This window comes from Aedes albopictus, chromosome 1 (assembly GCF_035046485.1).
Source record: "Aedes albopictus strain Foshan chromosome 1, AalbF5, whole genome shotgun sequence".
Lineage (NCBI taxonomy): Eukaryota > Metazoa > Arthropoda > Insecta > Diptera > Culicidae > Aedes > Aedes albopictus.
The window spans coordinates 48,259,503-48,277,855 of record NC_085136.1 but is presented as its reverse complement, the minus strand read 5'-3'; the positions used below and the strand labels follow the sequence as shown (position 1 = coordinate 48,277,855).

Below are 18,353 nucleotides of genomic sequence, written 5' to 3'. Positions count from 1 at the left end.
ATTTTCGATCGAGAACATGTCCCTGATTTTTTTTTTCGAGTGTGTGTTGTTTGTTCTGTGTCATGCAGTCCTCATCATGAACTAATTTAGTGAACGTCGAATCATCACCAAATGCGATCAGCCGCCATCGAATTGGACACCATTAATAATGTATAAGCAAAATTCCGCTCGCTCATTTCACCGTTGTTGTGCATTTGTATTTCATAGTATGTGTAGATTTGAAATCAAGAATCTTAGCTTTAGCGGTTTTGAAGCTTGTGTTCCTCTTAGATGTACTGATTAACCTAGTACCTAGTATTCCCTATAGATATCCCGCTTATAGGCACGTCAGCAACCGAGCTCTAATGGCGTTTGTTTATGTACTTTCAGAAGTAACCACTACGTCATCCTCAAAGGTCCAGTCACAAGATGGCGGCGTGGTAACCACCCGAACGACAGGTGAGTGTTGCTGCTGTCAACCAACTTATAATAACTCGGTAGCTCTGTATTTGATAGGGATCAAGCAATCTGACGTTTGTGTCATGCCGAAGTGGGCGCTGCGGAGTGAATAGGACATATGGTCTATTCATATCTTTATGGAAACCCTAACTGGCTATTCCCAAGTAACAGAGCTAGCTGAATAACAGTTTCTTAATGTATAGTTTGCTTAAGAGTAGTTCGTTCCATTTTTGTACAGCAACAATGTTTGTTGGGTTATGAGAAAAAGTAACAAGCCAAGGTTTTCAAGAGTGTTGCCTACTATGTCAATATGAACTGATTAATAAACTGTCAAACAAATACAATGCATTTATCAGATCGTTTGATTCCTATCAGAAACCGCGTTACGCGATTACGAAAAGCAACTTGCCATAGGTAACGTTAAATTTCTCCACCCTCAGTGACAACCAAAACGGTTGGCCCAGCGAAACCCATGTCCGCGATGGCAAAATTCCGACAACTTGATAAGCAAAACTCCATCACATCACAATCACCCCCTAAGTAAGTATTGTTTTGAAATTTTGACAGCTTCCATCACATACGAAACATGCTATTTCCAGTAGATCGAACATTACCAGTAATATCGCCTACTATAATCTCAAATAAATACCATCAACTGAATCATTACTAATTCATAGAACATTGTTTAGAATTTCAATTTTGGATAAACTTGGTAGTCATTGATCAGACATAGATAAAGCAAATCATCCATTTGGTAGACAGTAAACGTAACTAACAAATGATTCATGGTCACCCTAATATGACAACTGACAGTTCTAACAAGTAGATATTTCCTTTGAGCGAACGACGAACCAACTAAAATGAACGTCACTTACGTCGACCAGTGCTGCCATCTTCCTTGAACGAACGAACGGCAAAACAAGCGTGAAAAGACCCCCTCCTCCCATACCCCTCAGAAAATCGAACTCGAACTCAAAACCATTGTGACTCTTCTTATGTCCCTTTCTTCTTTCTCTTTTTCTCTTCCCTTTATGCTCTATTATTATGTGTCAAAACATCTGTTCCCCCCGTGAAATGTTAAACGAATTTTTGCTGTCAAAATAAATAACTGTCAACCACGTAGTTCCCCTCGAACACCGTCAACCCCGTCGACACCGGGTGCCACCGCCGGGCCCATGTTTCAGTTCACTGATCCGTCACTGAACCGCCGCGCAGCCACTGTCAAGGACCAACTGTTGCAGTGGTGCCAGAGGAAGACAATGGGATACGAGGTACCTATATACCGCAATCTCTCCTCTAAAACAGCAACAGAGAGTCGCTTTACACCCAACAAGAAACATCAAAACACACTTAAACTGTCCAATGCGCCCCCGCAAACCGCCCGCAACAAAAGCCAACTGTTGTTGTACTTCTTCTTTTTTTTATTCTTTGTTGTTTGCTTTGTTTACATTTTCCGCTCAATCCGTCACTGTCACGGGATATTTGTTTACACACACACAACACATTCACGGAAATGTAAAGAGTGTCACTTGAAGTTGACAGCTGCGCTTCTATCTTTCCTTTTTCTGTATAAAATCGAATGTTTGAAATAAATGTAAACAAAGGGAGCAGACGAATCCAGGACTTCGTTCTGCTTCCTAGTTTCCTTTTCCTAACACTAGAGTTATCATAAATGTAAATATTAAACATGAATCTTTTGAAAATATCTATTTTTGATGTACAGTATATCCCTTATTGTTTTGGCTGTCAAACATACGTCACCTACACCGCCACAGATCACCGGAAATGGACGTTCGAAAACCAGTCTCTCCCCACTTCTGTCTCCTCTTGAAAGCAATTCGCCTGTTTGCATGCCATAGCTACTCTAATCTTTGATGTTTTGTACCGTAGCTTCTCTGTATAGACTTTCTGGATGTGGTTTCTTTGTTTCCTGCTTGAACACTAACCCTAAAACGCTTTTTGCTGTGACAATTTTAATTTCTAATTGTACAAATATACACTGAAAGAAATTGGTTGCGGTTTACTTTTCGATCAAACATTTTGTTTACAACACATTTTTTCTTTACAATATTTCAGATAAAAAATGATCAAATTTTAACGCATTTTACTCGTTTTCTCTCTCCCTTTCCGCTTCCGCGAACAGAACGTTAAGATAGAAAACTTCTCCACCAGCTGGTCAGATGGAATGGCATTTTGTGCGCTGATTCACCATTTCCTTCCAGAAGCTTTTGATTTTACCAAATTAACACCGCAACAACGACGTCACAATTTCACACTCGCCTTCCGAGTGGCTGAGTAAGTATTTTATTGAGTGTTCAAATGAATTCAAATTCCTGCGTATTATTTCAAATTTTAGGTGTTGAAACCTTCTAAAACTATCACCATCTTCCTTTTTCACATGTGAGAAACTAAGAACAAGCTAGATTTCAGATGAGCACAATGAACGTCTGTAGGCAAAGACAAATTTAGACGTAGCACTTGGGTCCAAGTTTGGTTCCTCGGTATCCTCGCTAGACAGACTTATCTTTTTCAACTAATCTCGCAACTGGTAGTTTTGTAGGATTGTTCATTTTTTCTGTAGTAGTTTGCTTATCTAGCAAGACTCCAGGACTCCAAGACTACCTCCTCTTCGATTCGGCAGACCCGTGTAACCGAGTCATAGGCGCCAACTTGTGACGTAGTTGGGGGGGCGAAGCTCTCCAAAATTGGACGAAATTCAACTTTTTTTAGCTCAATGCACTAGTTTTTACGTAAATATGCCTAAACTAGATGAACTGCGTCGAAATTTTACGAATTTGGTTGATTTTGAGAGGCCTCGCCCCCCCAACTACGTCACAAGTTGGCGCGTATGAACCGAGTCCATGACTGTCTGAAACAGCCAAAACCCGAGTGTTTGAGGACGCACTTAGAGGCGGTTCAATAGTTTTGTGGTAATCTAATTCCAGTTTCATGAGCTGTACCAAGCTTGCTATTTGGAGAAAACATTCGCGAAATGATGCGATTCGATTTCGAACGAATACATTTTCACCCTTCCTCGCTTTGTCAAACCAACCTCCTGTACGAATAGCACACGAACAGACTCGACACTGATCAGCATTGTTGGCTGCTCCTTTTCGCCGTTGAGCTGTTGCGTTCCAGCCAAGCCTGTCTTTTCATCGCTTTCGATGCTTTTCGATCAGCTTATCGCGAAGCATCGTAGGCTGGAAACGTAATTGGTGTGGTGTCGGTACATGCGAATGTTGCTTCTGTGTGCGTGTCGAGCGTTCTAAAACCAAACCATTCGGTGTTGTTCGGCTGTTCGGGTGAGCATGTGGCGGCACCGACAGATGTGTGCAAAATCGTTTGTGAGTTGCATCATGTTCGTTTTGCCACCTCTTTGCCTCTGGTCATCGCTGAGCAGTGTACAGTTCAATCGCATGCGATAAAATACAATTGATAAGTTGATTGAGCATTCGTGAGGTGATAATTTGCATCATTGGGCTGTACCACTTCTTCACAATTGCAATCGAGTGCGCAGCAGCCAACTCTACCTCGTCGATCGAGTCAACGTAGACCTCCAGCGTGATATTGTCAGAGAAACATGTGATGACCAAGTCGACTGAGAACTTCAACCTTAACAGTTCTTCGTACATGACAATCCATAACATCGAACCCAGGATGGAGCATCCGGTGTACCTGAACAGGCTGTTGAAGATGATCCTCTCGAGCACCTTCCCTGCCGGATCGAGCTAGAACACTGGCCTATATTCGGGTGGGTTCCCCATCTTTGGCAATAGAACCAGATTCTACCACTTCCAAACCTGTGGAAAGATGCTCTCGTCCAGGTTTTTTTTTTGCATAGCAGATCTGAACATCCCGGGAGCCTGTGCAATAGCCACTTTTAGGGCCATGTTCGGAACTCTGTCGGACCTGGGACTTAACCTATGCTAATGAAATTTGTAATCCCCGCAAGTTCCTCATCGTTGACCCTCCTACGAAAGGAGGCCAGCCCCTTCATGATCCTTTCCAGCATCTCTGGAGACTACCCATTACGAGCCATTACACCCCTTGCCTTGGTCATCACGATTCTGTAGGCATCCTCTCGTATTGATAATGGCTTAGACCGAGTAAGTTTCGCACACTGCGAAGCGCCACCCTAAATACCTCGTCTTTGATGTATGATTGTCTGATCCCCCTTTTCTTCCGCTCGCTCCTGCTGTTGCTTTAGGCGGTACTGTAGCGAACTGTCATCCATATTGCCGTTATTTTGAACCCGTTCGTAACCCTAGTACCGTTGCCGGTGGGTACGTGGTATGGATCCGCAATGAGGCCAATATCTGCCCTGTAGTCAGTAACTGCCTGACACAGGAACTGCTGGACTGCGCCACATTAATCCAGGTTCAGCAGCACTGTGCTTTACCTGGTGAGGCCCCTCTTGAACGACGGGCACTTCGGGCCTTCCGTCGGATGTGTTTGCTGTTCTCAGATTTCCCGGAACAGATCAAACACTTGGGATGTTTAGTGCAGATTTGCACCTTATAACCTTCTCCTCCACATCACCTTCAAAGCTTGCTCCTGCCTGAGCCTTTGCAGTTGCAAGACCTGTCTTCGAAACACCTCAAGTGAGCCTCCAGTGACTGATAAAGGCTCAACAAGAACAACATTCTGCAAGTCTTACACTGTAGTCGCCGTGTCGAGCTCCTCAGTTATTAGACTGTACGGTCGCTTCAACAGAAGGCGAGCTCTCACCTCACTCCATCGCCAAGGACTTCTTCCGCCAAACATCACGGCCAAAGTCTACGCGCCGTACAAATTTCAAAATTTGTGTATGGATAAAAGTCTACGTGGGGGGAGGGGGGGTCTGAGGCCAAATTTTGTCTCCATCTACGTCACGATCTACTTTTCCCGTTGGAACAATATTTTCTTCTTTGATCTTCCGTGAGCCTTGAAGTCGCCTTTCCAGTCACTGCGGTTGTAATAGCTTTAAATTCTTGAAACTTCTTGGAAACTTGGACCCTAGCCGGCCACAGGCGTCTGACACAAAAAAGCCACAACAGAAGAAGGCTGCGAAGTCAACCTCTAATAAGAGCCTAGGGAGCATCCATTAAGTACGTCACGCTAAAATAGGGATTTTTCAACCCAACCCCCCCCCCCCTCCTCCCCTTCGTACGGGTTTTTCCTATACTTAATACATTGCTTGTGACACTTTCACAGACCCCCCCCCTCTCCCCTAGGACCATGACGTACTTAATGGATGCCCCCCTATGCTCTATAGGCGGACGGAGAAAAGTCTTCCAAGGGAACAACCGTAGGATTACAGCTAGCCACCAAAAATACCAAGAAAGTTTATGCGAGAATGAACACGTGAGGAAAAACAGCAATCAGAAAATCTTCAACAAATTCTTTTAATAATGTCCCTTCATTTATTGACTTCATAAAATCATAAATTTCACCAAAGGTTTTTCTTTATAAATTCTCGCAGGAATTCCTCTAGAAATCTTAAAGGGTTGCTTTTAAAAACCATCAAAAACATGAGTTTCTATCAAAACTGCTTTATGTATTCCTTTACAATTTCTTCCAGGGACTGATCATCTTTCCCGAATTCCATCAGAATTCACTCCATAAAATTAACCTTGTATTTTTTCTTCAAAATTTTCTCTGGTAAATTCAAGGGATTCTTGAACAAAAAGTCTATAGAAACTCCTGATCCACAAATTTAACCAAGAATTCCTCAGGAAGGTGTTCGATGGAATCAGAACTCAGAAATCTCATTAGGAATTTGTTCCGAGATTCTTCTAAGGAATGGTTTAGAAAATTCTCTGTGAAATCATTAAGAAATTTCTCTGTACTGAATAGACTGGATCCTATCACTGGGGTCCAGTCAGTGGTCGATATTTCTACTCTACATATGGCTTCATGGGATGTCGCTAGTCGGTTTACATGGCAAGCAGACGACGATCGTCATGGATGTGACCACTTCCCTATTCTTTTGTCGCAAGGCATAGACCCCCCGTCTACAGCGCCAAGACTTGAGTGGAGTATTGAGAAAGCAGACTGAGACGGCTTCTCTTGAGCGAGATATCCGTCACTAACTCCCTGACGGTCAAGGAGTACTATGATTCCTTCCGAGTGGGGGACGTTTATCCGAGAGGCCGACGATCATCACATCCCAAAGGCAGATCTTCGTAAGCTGGCGCTGGCAAGGCCTAATTAGCCCGAGAGGTCGTGTGGGCTGACTGAGACCACTCCACTAGCTCGGCGGAACTATGAAGAAAGGTCAAAACTGTCAGTCTGTGGTAAAACGGATACGCGGATAAGGCTATAAGAGAAGAGGACAGCTTAACCAATGATGCGGGATGATCAATTTGCCTAGGTGTCGGCAAACATCAGTTTCAGTGAATCGTTCCTGCATGCCAAATCACTATTGGCGGATGCGGAGTTCCGCTACTCGCTTGAAGACGAAAGTGACCCCAGTCTAGTAATAGAACACATTGAAGATTTCAATTAGAACGAGCTCAACGGGGACCTCAATCATGGCACTGGAAAGGCTGCGGGCCCTCACGATATCAGGTATCCTAACCTTAAAAAAATACCGCTTATCGGCCGGTTGGTCCTCCTTGACACTACCTTGATACCTGATAAGTGGAAATCCCCTACCTCCAAAGGGAGAAAAGACAAGGCGCTGTATGGGGGAAACCTTTGAGCGGATGGTTAATGGTCGCCTGTAAACAGAGGTGGAAAGGTGTGAATGTATTTATCCACCCACAGAAAGTGCGGAGACCTTCTTTTTCGAGCTTTATAGTCTCTTGGCGTAAGCGTCAAGTGAGGATCTGCACGTAGATGTAGTCTCACTTGACCTATTCAAGGCCTACGACATAACATGAAGATTCCCTTTCTTGTCAACCTTGAAGAGATGGGCCGTATGTTTAACTACGTAGCCAATTTCCTACGTAATGACAGTTTTCAAGTCTTGAGCGCCGGGTTACCTCATCCCCGAAGTTGTTCGAGAATGGCATCTCGCAAGGGTCTGTCACCAGTAGCTGCTCTACTGGTCGAGTGTGGAAGACTGCGAACCAGTGGTACATGGTAATGGAGAACCTGGCTAATAAGACTACGCGAGCCCTGGAAAGTGATCACCTTTCTGGTGGAATGCCGGTAGTCTAGCGTGCCTCGCGCCAGTGGCCTGATCATACGTCGACTAACCTCCCTTCGTTAGCAACCAGGCCTCGCCTAATGTAACAGGCTTGGGATGCGAACGTCCCTAAGATGAAGTAGGTCTGGCTAACTTCAAAGAGGTTGCAGCTTCGTCTGCGGATAGGCTCATTAGTACAAGAGGAAGTAGGTTACCTGGTCTCTGTGGTATCTTCTCAGCTGAAGCCTATGCATTGCTGCAAGCATGCAGACGTGCTAACGGGTCTCGGGCTGTTGTATTCTAGATTTGGAGGGTTGTCTGTGTGCCCTACAGCCATGGTTGATTGAAGTACAAGAGTACACTAACATAATCTTTGTCAGGGATCCCTGGACACGTAGGCAATTAGGCATCCTGCGCAATGAGGCTGCTGATGTTCTAGCAAATCAGGGGTGTCATGCTCTGCAAGAGGTCACTTCGGTTCCTCTCTGTGACGCAACCCGCTGAATCAAGGTACACGAGGAATGCAACCAGGTACTATAACTGGAAAGGTTTTCCACGAGAGGATATAGAACGACTCACAAGAATGGAGAGATGTGGAAAGTTCTCGAGATCAGAAGGTTCTGACTCGGCTGAGAATCGGACACACTCGGCTACTAGTAGAATGTCCACCTCGTGCGGAATTGAAGGCGGAAGTCGGCTCGGCGGACCGGAACACCGAGAAAGCAGTATTAAAGCTGATTAGAACTCTATGACGCTATCTGACAGATAAGGGCTCTGGTGCTCTATGAAGCTAGCGGTAGAGAAGTAAAGGGCGAATTTTAAAGGGGTCGCTAGCTCTAATTTTCGGAAGTTAAGAATGGCATCTAAAAAATCTAAGGAGAATGTCACTCTACCAAGCCAAGGAGTTAAGCTACAAGCACCCGATGGTAAAAAAAGTAGTCAAGAGTATCGGCACGCGGAAACTCCAGTTGTGGCATCCAGGTCCTCCGCGGAACTAGGGTATTATATGTGCTGATTGTCTTTTCGAGCCCACATCATGTAGAGTAGTGGCTCTAACTTCAGTCTTCTTATGATTGAAAAGATCTAATCAAGGATTTTTAAATGCTTTGAATTCCTGGTAAAACCAGAAGTATCATATGGATGTGCTTCCAAAATCAGAGTCTAGTCTACATATACACAGTCATCTTCTGGAAGACTTCTGGAAAATGATGAAATCAACTACAATTATATCTTTTCTTGTCATTATCAATAACAGTAGTTTACAAAATAAAACGAAAGTCGTGAACTTCTGTCAACGACCAAAATTTTTGAAGCACAATTTAGCGTTGATTTCGGAACCGGGCTTCAAAAATTTTTAAGTAGAACAGTTTTTGAGTTTTAGCTCAATATTGAGTTTTACAACTTTTTAAAATTTGGAATTTACTAAAAATCAAATATCTTGCATTTTTTTTAACCAATTCTAAATAATTTTCCATAAATTAAATGCTGAATATAATACCATCTGATCATCTGTAGGCAGGTTTTGTGCCAGATTGATAAATTTTAAGATATTGACGAGTTTTAAAGACAATCTCCTTAAATTTTAGCAAATTTTCCATTTATGTGAAGAAATGTATTTTTTCAATAAGAAAAAAAAAAACAATTTAAAATTTTTTTCTCGACGTTTATTTGACATACCGTCAAGGCACCATTCACCGTGGATCTAAAAGGATTCGGGGCAAATAAGGGCTGTCATTTGACACCAGTCTTTTAAACATTGTTGGTGCCGCTTTTAATTGCCTTCATTATAGGTTAAAATTAAAGCAATATCCACAGAAGCAGAAAATTTGTCACAAAATTTGGTCATATAGTACAATTAGTAAAGGGTAGTAGGGTCGCCTAATTCCGTGGTAGGTCACCATTCACCGTGTATGAGAAATTTCGTTCTACTTTGTTTAAAAATGATCAAAACAACCCAGCCAAAGGAATTTTCTTCGTTTAAATTCATTTCAAGTAATAACTTGCAAGATTTTATTAGAAAAACGAATGTTCAAATTTTCGATTTTTTCAAGATATATGGGACAATATGGGGCACGGTGAATGGAGACCATTGATTTTTAGGGTACCCATTTACCGTGCCTTTTTGTTTCAATTAAAAAGTACGAGTAATCGTACTTTCTTGTTAAACCTACGTCGGTAATGCAAAATACATACCTGATATGTGAATTTAATTGCTTCTTGGTGGAATAAAAACGTTACTACTACGTTTATCGCTTAAATCACCTTAGCGTAGTTTTCGTTTTTTCACTATGAATGCAGTGAACGAGCAGAAACCCGCTTCATGTAAATACACTTTAGTGTCAAAATGATACTTTTAAATGTTTCTAATGAGCGTGTTGGCATGGTAACAATACATTAGTGTTGTATTGGTGAAATTGAAGGGAAATTGTCATATCATTCAATCATAATATGGAAATAATGAAAAAATATTCGAAGGCACACGGTGAATGGAGCCCCCACGGTGAATGGCGCCTTGACGGTATATCATATGTAGGCGAATTACAGTAAAAAAATCAGCTCAATCGGAGCATTGATTGAGCGACTTTGCTTAAAAATAGAACAAAAATCGATTTCAAATCATCAGCCTTGTATAAAAAGTCGAAAAAAATGTCCGCTCTACTGTAATATTTTTCCTTCTCGTTTTCGAACTCAGGGCATGATTCTACACCAAAAACGATCATAAGCTTTCCGAGTTCAAAAACGCTGTAAACTAGTGTAATTGCAAAGCATCAGAGATACATTACAAGAATTGAAGCAACCAGGCCTACTAAGGCCTGCGTCATATTCCATTTTACGAGACGATTTTATGAATGACATTTTGACAACAGCATGCGTCCTTACCCGTGAAAATCAATATCATCATCAACATTGTTGTCAGTTCGTAAAATGGCTCATTGTATATAATTGTATGATACAATTGAACCACGGTGTACAATATCATCTTCCGGAAATCTGACAGTTTTTTGATGACGTAATTCAAATCGTTCATTAGCGTGAACACAATGATCTAGTACTCCTTACCAATTTGATTAATGTAAAATGATAAGAACGACGTCACATGTTTACATCCAATAGCCTGCCTTGTGATCTTTATGCCGTGAATTGAACCAAATCAAAGAACGGCGACATCTCGTCAACCGCTCCAAATATGCTATAGATGTAACGCAAAAATGATGGAGTGACGTTGCTAAGAATGTTTATGACACTCCATTGAAGGCCTTCTTCCTGGAATGGGACATAGAAGCTTCCGCCTTCCTGGCCCGAAAGCCTAGGCTTGAACGCCATTGCAAAGGTATCATTTCTGTGGCCCTATAAAAACAATAACATTCACCCGGAATGATCATACATTCATCATAACCCACATTTTAGCAACGAGAGCATCATGCACCGTTAAAAACTCAAAATTTAGCGTGAAAAAGATGCGGCTCATGTAAAATGATGACAGGAATCCAAGTAAACTTTAGAAATAGCTACAAAAATTTGTCATTTCGACAATGATTTTTCATAAGGGCCTAACTGACTTGATCGATTTCTCTTTGTCGACTCTCTCTTTCGCTAAGAACTTGATCAAAACAAACAAAATCATTATTCTTTTTGTTTCTTTAGCAACATGTAGTCGTCTTCTTCGCATTTCAACCAAAAAATCTTTGGAAATCTCAATACACATTCTGTGATAACACAAAGAGAGGATTGATGAAGAGAACTCGAAAATGTCAGTTAGGCCCAAATTAAAAATCAGTGTCGATTTATACTACTTTTCATGGTGTTACAATGTTCACTAAAAGTTTTTCAGAAAAGTTAAGAACACTATATTTAGTTTTGAACTGACTATTTTACGATAATCCATGTACCATCTATGTATAAGTCAACACTAATATTCCTTCCCTTGTTTTCTTTTTTTCCAAACCTCTTCCTTTATAGCGAAAAAGCCGGGATTGCGCCACTGTTGGATGTTGAAGATATGGTTGTAATGCGAAAGCCTGATTGGAAATGTGTTTTTACATACGTACAATCAATTTACCGACGTTTCAAAAATGAGGATTGAAACCAGGGGAAGGGGAATTCCCACAGAAATAAAAAAAAATAAAACTAAAACAACCACCACCTCCACCGTAAATTATTACAAACGTGTGAAAATGGCTATTTTATAACTACTTGTGTAGAGTTAGAAAACTCGTCGTAGTTTCGTGTCGTAGTTTCTTTTTGAAGTTTCCTCTCGTGGATGTTAGAAAGTCAAATAAGTCAATACAAGTAAGTGTATAGAAAAGAAAAAGAGATTTCATCGAGCCCACCCCTCCCCTAGTTTGTAATCCGTCATGTTGTTACAATGTTAATTTGAGAAAATTATTCAATAACCGCGAATAACTGCGCTTCCGCGAAAGCTCTAACTGTTAAATTGTTTCATTTTAATTTATTTGTTTTTAATATTATTGGACTATTTATGTATATGATTTAATATTGCTCTCGTAACAATTGGGAAAAAACAGAAATTATAGTACTAGGGAGCAGTTAAGACGTAACATTGGATAAGCGCGTGTATTAAGTAGAACCACATAGAACAAGCTGCACCATAGTGAAGATTCCATCTGGCAGAGATTAGGAAGTTTTAAGGAAACTAGAGAAAACCGAGCGAAAGCTGCCTCTTCAGGAAAGTTTTGTCCGATAAAACCGCCAACCAAGAGAGAGACTCGAAACAAGATTGTGATTGTGATCCGTCGTCAGTAAGAGATTTTTTTGTTTTTCTTTGTTAAACATAGACATATAAACGTCAGAGTAGCAGTAGTAGAGATAGTGTCCGCCCCTTATAAAAAAACATCAGAGCAACAAGTTTTCTTCAGATAGATAGAGACAACGAAAATAAAGTGGTTCCTTGTTCTTCTGCAGCACTAGAGAAACATTTGCTTTTGTTCTTGCGACCTTTACTTATTTTTTCGATGAGCTAGAAAAATACTAGTTATAGGTTAGATGCAAAACAACGAAACGCACAATACACGAAACAATCGGATACACACATGCAGCACAACAACCATCACAACCATCGGGCAGTAAAAGAGATCACACACATACACACATACGCACTCAAACAATGAACAAGATGTATAAGTTTTGGGTTAAACCCATCTGAAATTTTAACACTCACTCACACACGTACACGTGTTGCTGCTAAAAAAACAGTCCTGACTCGGTGTTGGTATAACCCTGTTAACCTTTTGCTTTATACTCCTTGATAGCATCAAGCCACGTAGAAGGACCAGAAGTTTGTCAGTAGAAGAAAAAGAAGAAGAAGTTGGAATGTAAAAAATCAATTTGTAGAGGTTAGTACTCTTTGTTATATATATATACTTTTGAAACTCAGATCGCAGATTCAATAGCTAGAGGAAGAGAAGTGAAGACGCACAGATTTTAGACTACACTAAAGTGAACAAAAGAGAGGTGTCAATCGAATGAGAAAAAAAAACAATGGAAACCCACACAACTAACTCGTAAAAACTAGGAAAGAGATAATTTACCATTAAACAACAACAAAAACTGTTAGACTACACTGCAATCGAATTGCTTTTACTCATAACACAACACCCGCAGAATGGTTTTTTGAAATGAAAGTTTTTTTTATACACACATACGATTGATCTGATAATGTTACGCTGAAGACTTCCGTCCCGAATCTCTGGCAGAGAAACAGGGACCGCGAAGCTGAAAAGGGTAATAATTTAGGTAGTGCATAACATCTCAGAAATAAACGCTTGTATTATGCAAGAAAAATTGATAAATTAGCCATGCCAGTTTTTCTGTATCCGAACAAGTCCAGCTTTCCGTCTCTCTATTGTTCACTGTTGATGCGGAAGGATTCACTAAAAGCGTGGAGAACTACATTCACGAAAGAGGATCGTTAACGAATGAAGAAAAAGTGATTGAAAGGTGGAAACGGTACTACAGTGAACAGCTGGTTGCATCACGGTTTTAGTACCGCTTTCCATGTCCGTGCCTTGTGCCAACCGGATCTGCGATAAACACAAACTTGACAAAGTTGCTCTCAGGCATTCTTACTGAAACACTTCCGTTCTGGTTGATGGTTTGTATCAAAGTGTCTTTATTATACAATCAAGGTTCCTACGATTATAAGTATGTTTCTACCGCCTACTACATCTCTCCTTTGTTTTAACAATAAAATAAATAAATTATCGTAGTTTTAATTATTACAGCGTTTGAAATTATACAGAACATAATCTTTCAAAAATTCAGGTCTTCGACTTTTTCTATTGCTGCGGGATTCCGTTGAACAATTTGGCTCGTCATGGTGTTCTTCTATTTGATTCGAACCTCCGTTGGTATCCTTCTCCGGAGGTAGAATATCGTCAATAGGAGCAGTAAAGTTGGAAGGCTGATTGAAGGGGCTGCTGCAAATGATTTGTTTAGTATGATTAACGTGTCTATCTGACTTGACACCGGTAGATAAATTTTCTAAAGTAAGACGTGTTCCTTCTCTCTTAAGCACAACATGGGGCTGTGGATTGAAGGTCGTTGTAAGTTTGTTACGCTTGATGAAGTTTTTCACAACAACATGATCTCCGACATCGATATCCGAAAATCTTGCTCTACGCTTCTGATCCACATACATCTTTCCCTTCTTCTTTCTGGAAAAATCTAGTTCTCTTACTGGATTACTTCCCTCATTGCACTCGGGCTTCGTTATTTCCGGTAGTTTATCTTTCAAATTCCGTCCAAAAAGAAGCTTTGCTGGAGTTTCATTTGTAGTTGAATGAGGAGTGTTACGGTATGCCAAAAGGAAATCCTGAAAGTAAATGTTGTACTAATGGTTTGCATTTTAAACCCTTTCTAACTACAATAGCACCTGCAAATCAGACTTCCAATCACGACCCATAGCCGTGCTTATTTTTATGGTTTTAAGTAGTGTCCTGTTGTATCGCTCAACAAGACCATTTTGGAATGGTGCATAAGGAATGGAATGCTTGATAGTTATTCCACTGTTATTACAGAATGTAACAAACTCATCCGAAGTAAATGGAGGTCCATTATCACAAACCAACTCTTCGGGAAATCCAAATCGTGCAAAAATTATCCGTAATTTGTAAATAGTATTCTTAGCAGTTGTGGTCGTCATAGTTTCAACTTCTGGATATCTTGAAAAATAATCAACTACGACTAGTAAATGAACTCCATTTGCAACATCGGTAAAATCTATCGCCAGTTTCTTCCAAAGTCCACTGGGCAAAGGCATCCTTGTCATGGGTTGAGTAATGGGTTCAGAGACTAGTAAGCATCCATTGCATGATTTAACATATTCTTCTACCATGGTATCGACTCTGACCCACCATACTTTTTCCCTGAGTCGCTTTTTCATTGCTTCGATTCCCAAATGTGGTTCATGAGCGAGTTGTAAAATTCTTGCTTGCAAACTCCGTGGAATTATAATTTTTCTGTTTTTCAAAACCAATTCACCATCTGATGAAAGATCATTTACTATCAGCTTGTATCGATTCAATGTCTTAGGCCATCTCTTGGTTGGGTATGATATCCATTTCATCAGTTCTGTTAGTTCCATGTCATTTTTAGTCGCCTCAATTATTTCCTGTAGTGTAATAGCTGTTGGTTTTACATCATTGGACAACAACCTGATAATTCTTTCGCTTTCCTCATCATAACTATCAGTGCAAATAGTTCCTTCCTGACAGAGCCTCGATAATGGATCAGCTATGTTAGATTTGCCAGGCTGATAAATTACTTGATAATCGTATGACATAAGCCTTAATTTCCACCGTTCTATCCTTGCGCATGGCTTGATTCTATCACCAAATATTGTCACAAGTGGCTTATGGTCGGTGATTAGCCAAAAGAATTTTCCATAAAGATAAAAATGGAATTTCTCAGGTGCCCAGACAAGCGCTAGAGCTTCGCGTTCTGTTTGTGCATACCGACGTTCAACTTCAGATAGTGTTTTGGATGCGTAAGCGATTATGTTGACAACTCCTTCTTGACTTTTCTGATATAATACCGCGCCTAGCCCAACAGGACTAGCGTCTGCTACCACGTAAGTTTCTAAGTCGGGATCGAAAAAGGATAACGTTTCATTTTTCTGCAAACATGTTTTCAACTTGTCAAAAGCTTCCTGATGGATATTTGTCCATTCAAAGTTTATCCCTTTCCTTATTAATGCGTTCAAAGGACTTGCAATAGTTGATAAATGTGGAATGTGCTGATTAACGAATGTGACTAGACCTAGAAAACTGCGCACTTCCTCAGATGTTCTAGGTTCACGGAATTTAGTTATGGCAGCCACTTTTTCAGCTGAGACTTATACTCCTTGTGCTGATAAATTGAATCCAAGAAATTCTAATGATCTAGTGCACTCTACAGTTTTCGCATCATTCAGAATGATATTACGCTCCATTAGACGTTCTTTGACAAGTTTGGTTCGGTGCTAAAAATAATGATGTTAATAGTATGCAGGATTTTATTTCTACTGTAAAAAATAGTACCTTAAGAATTTCTTCATTTGGAGCGTGAATCATAATCATCAATGAATACTATTATCCAAGGAAAGTCAGCCAAAATAGATTCTATGCATTTTTGAAAAATTTCAGGGGCAGCAGATAATCCAAACATCAGCCGCTTGTAACGCATCAGCCCAAGAGGTGATATGAAGGTTGTTATATACCGACAATCTTCGTGAAGCATTAGTTGATGAAAAGCTTGTTTGATGTCAAACTTTGAAAATACACGACTTCCTCTTAAACGGCAAATCATTTGTTCAAAGGTGGGCAAAGGATGCACCTCTCTAACGATGGCCTTGTTGGCTTCTCGCAAATCTACGATAATTCTGACCTCCGTTGCACTTTTACGCTTGACAAGCATGGGTGATACCCATTCTGATGCCTCGTGAACTCTTTCGATAATATCATGTTCTTCTAATTCTTTAAATTTTAGAAGAGTGAGCTCTTCAAGTGGAATAGGAATTCGTCGATAAGCTTGTCTGACTGGCGGAATTGATTTGTCTATTTTTTTAGTAGCACATACATCTGAGTATAATGTTAAGGTAATGTAATTCAGTGTTATTGTTGTACAAACATTAAAATGAAAAGTTAAACATTGTCAACCTCACCTTTGATGCAGGACATGGCAGGCGTGACTGCTCGGAGAAATTTCACTACTCCTAATTTCTCTGCTGTTTTCCCGGATAGTAGTGAACATCTTCCATCTTGGATGACGAAGAAGGTTGTAATACACGATGTTCCACCGATTTCCACTTCTGCTTCAACTTCACCAAGTACGACCAACGGAGTCCTTGTGCCGTATGCTCGGAAGATTTTATCGCTGCCCTTCTTGATAGCGAAAGCCTTGAATCCCGTTCGTTTCAATGTATTCCAATCCTGAATACCCAGAACATCTTCATCTGCTCCGGTATCGACGATGAAACGGAGATTAACGCCACCAACAACAGCAGCTACAGTACGTTTACCCTCCAAGTGGAACAATTCGCGAATTTCTACATCCTTCGTGACATCGTCGATCTCCCGTATGAACTTTGGCTTCCTCTCCAACTCCAGGCCTCTATCGTTGTTGACGGTCTTCACTTTGGTAACACGGCTTTTCCAAGTTCCTTTACAACAGCGTGCGAAATGTCCAATTCTGTTGCACTTGTTGCACCTCGATGTTTTCGCAGGACAGGACGGATCGGTTGAGTGGTGGTTTCGGAGACATCTTGAGCAGTTCTGACTCGAGGATTTGGTTGATACACTGGACGCACGATTCATGATGTTAAGTTCTGAAGGTTCGCTGGATGTGTTTCGGAATTCTTGCACCTGTTTTTTATTATTATTATTAGCTTATTTAGAATAACATTTAATCTGTTTTCCAAAGTATTACCTGTTTGTTGACTGATTCGTATGTTCGACCAATCTTTAGCATATCGTCAAGAGAAGTATCAGCTTCAAGGTACTTCGCCCTGAGCTTGTCATCGTGCTGCGTAGCACACACAATTTGATCCATGATCATATTCTCCGTTTGCTCTCCAAAGTTGCAAAGTTCCGCTTGCGTCCGCAACCGAATTAGGAACTGGTCGAGCTTCTCTTTTGGATTGAATTGCAGCTGCCGAAATTTAAATCGCTCATACCGTAGCGACATGCGGGGTGAATAATAATTATCGAGAGCATCAATCGCTGCCCGGTATGGGTTATCCATCACGTTGTCATCTTTCACTGAAACCGTTTTCGCGATTTTCCGTACATCTGCACCTCCGAAGCACATGAGAGCCTTGTACATCTCATTGTGGTTATCAACTTCTTTTAGCAAAAGATATGCCACAAATTGCTCCTTCCACTCTTCCCATCGAGAGCTCACGGATCCATCACCGGCCTCAACAAATGGAGAAATATTGAAGTTCAGCTAGAAATGAAATCATTTTTCCTCGATTTAGTTTCTCTCAATTTAACTGTTTTTCCAATTGATTGGTCATTCAGCTGAATTGAAGGCTCTGGTGATTTCTTTCTATTAGGTTACTATGGTAACAAACAGTGAAAATTTTCCTCCACGTCAATCTTTTCCCAACGTACAGAAATGAACTGGATTTTTCTTGCAAATCCCTACATTCCTTCATCGTTTAAATCATCCAAATAGACTGAAATTATGTTTTCCTATATTTGGATATGAAATGGACTGAGATCACCCGTAGCGTCTCCTACATTTCCAGTCTTCAAAATTTCCTTTGCATTGCATTGCATTGATCCAAAAAACTAGGAGCAGGAGA

At 40.7% G+C, this 18,353-nt stretch overlaps 2 protein-coding genes across 5 annotated transcripts in view; one reads left to right on the top strand and one right to left on the bottom strand.

Moving 5' to 3' along the window:
- Positions 1-950, top strand: part of LOC134284920 (uncharacterized) — a 269,878-nt gene extending 268,928 nt beyond the window's left edge. For all 4 annotated transcript variants that reach the window (XM_062844485.1, XM_062844486.1, XM_062844484.1 and 1 more), the window contains 2 exons: positions 370-438; positions 879-950. The gene's annotated coding sequence lies outside the window, so the exon portion shown is untranslated. The remainder of the gene's footprint in view (positions 1-369; positions 439-878) is intronic.
- Positions 951-13,206: 12,256 nt separating this feature from the next.
- Positions 13,207-18,149, bottom strand: LOC134284921 (uncharacterized). The gene is made up of 2 exons (XM_062844488.1): positions 17,474-18,149; positions 13,207-17,409 (listed from the first exon to the last, which is right to left on the bottom strand). Exons 1-2 carry the CDS (start codon positions 17,867-17,869, stop codon positions 16,690-16,692), a joined length of 1,116 nt encoding a protein of 371 aa, XP_062700472.1. The 5' UTR covers positions 17,870-18,149; the 3' UTR covers positions 13,207-16,689.
- Positions 18,150-18,353: the final 204 nt, after the last annotated feature.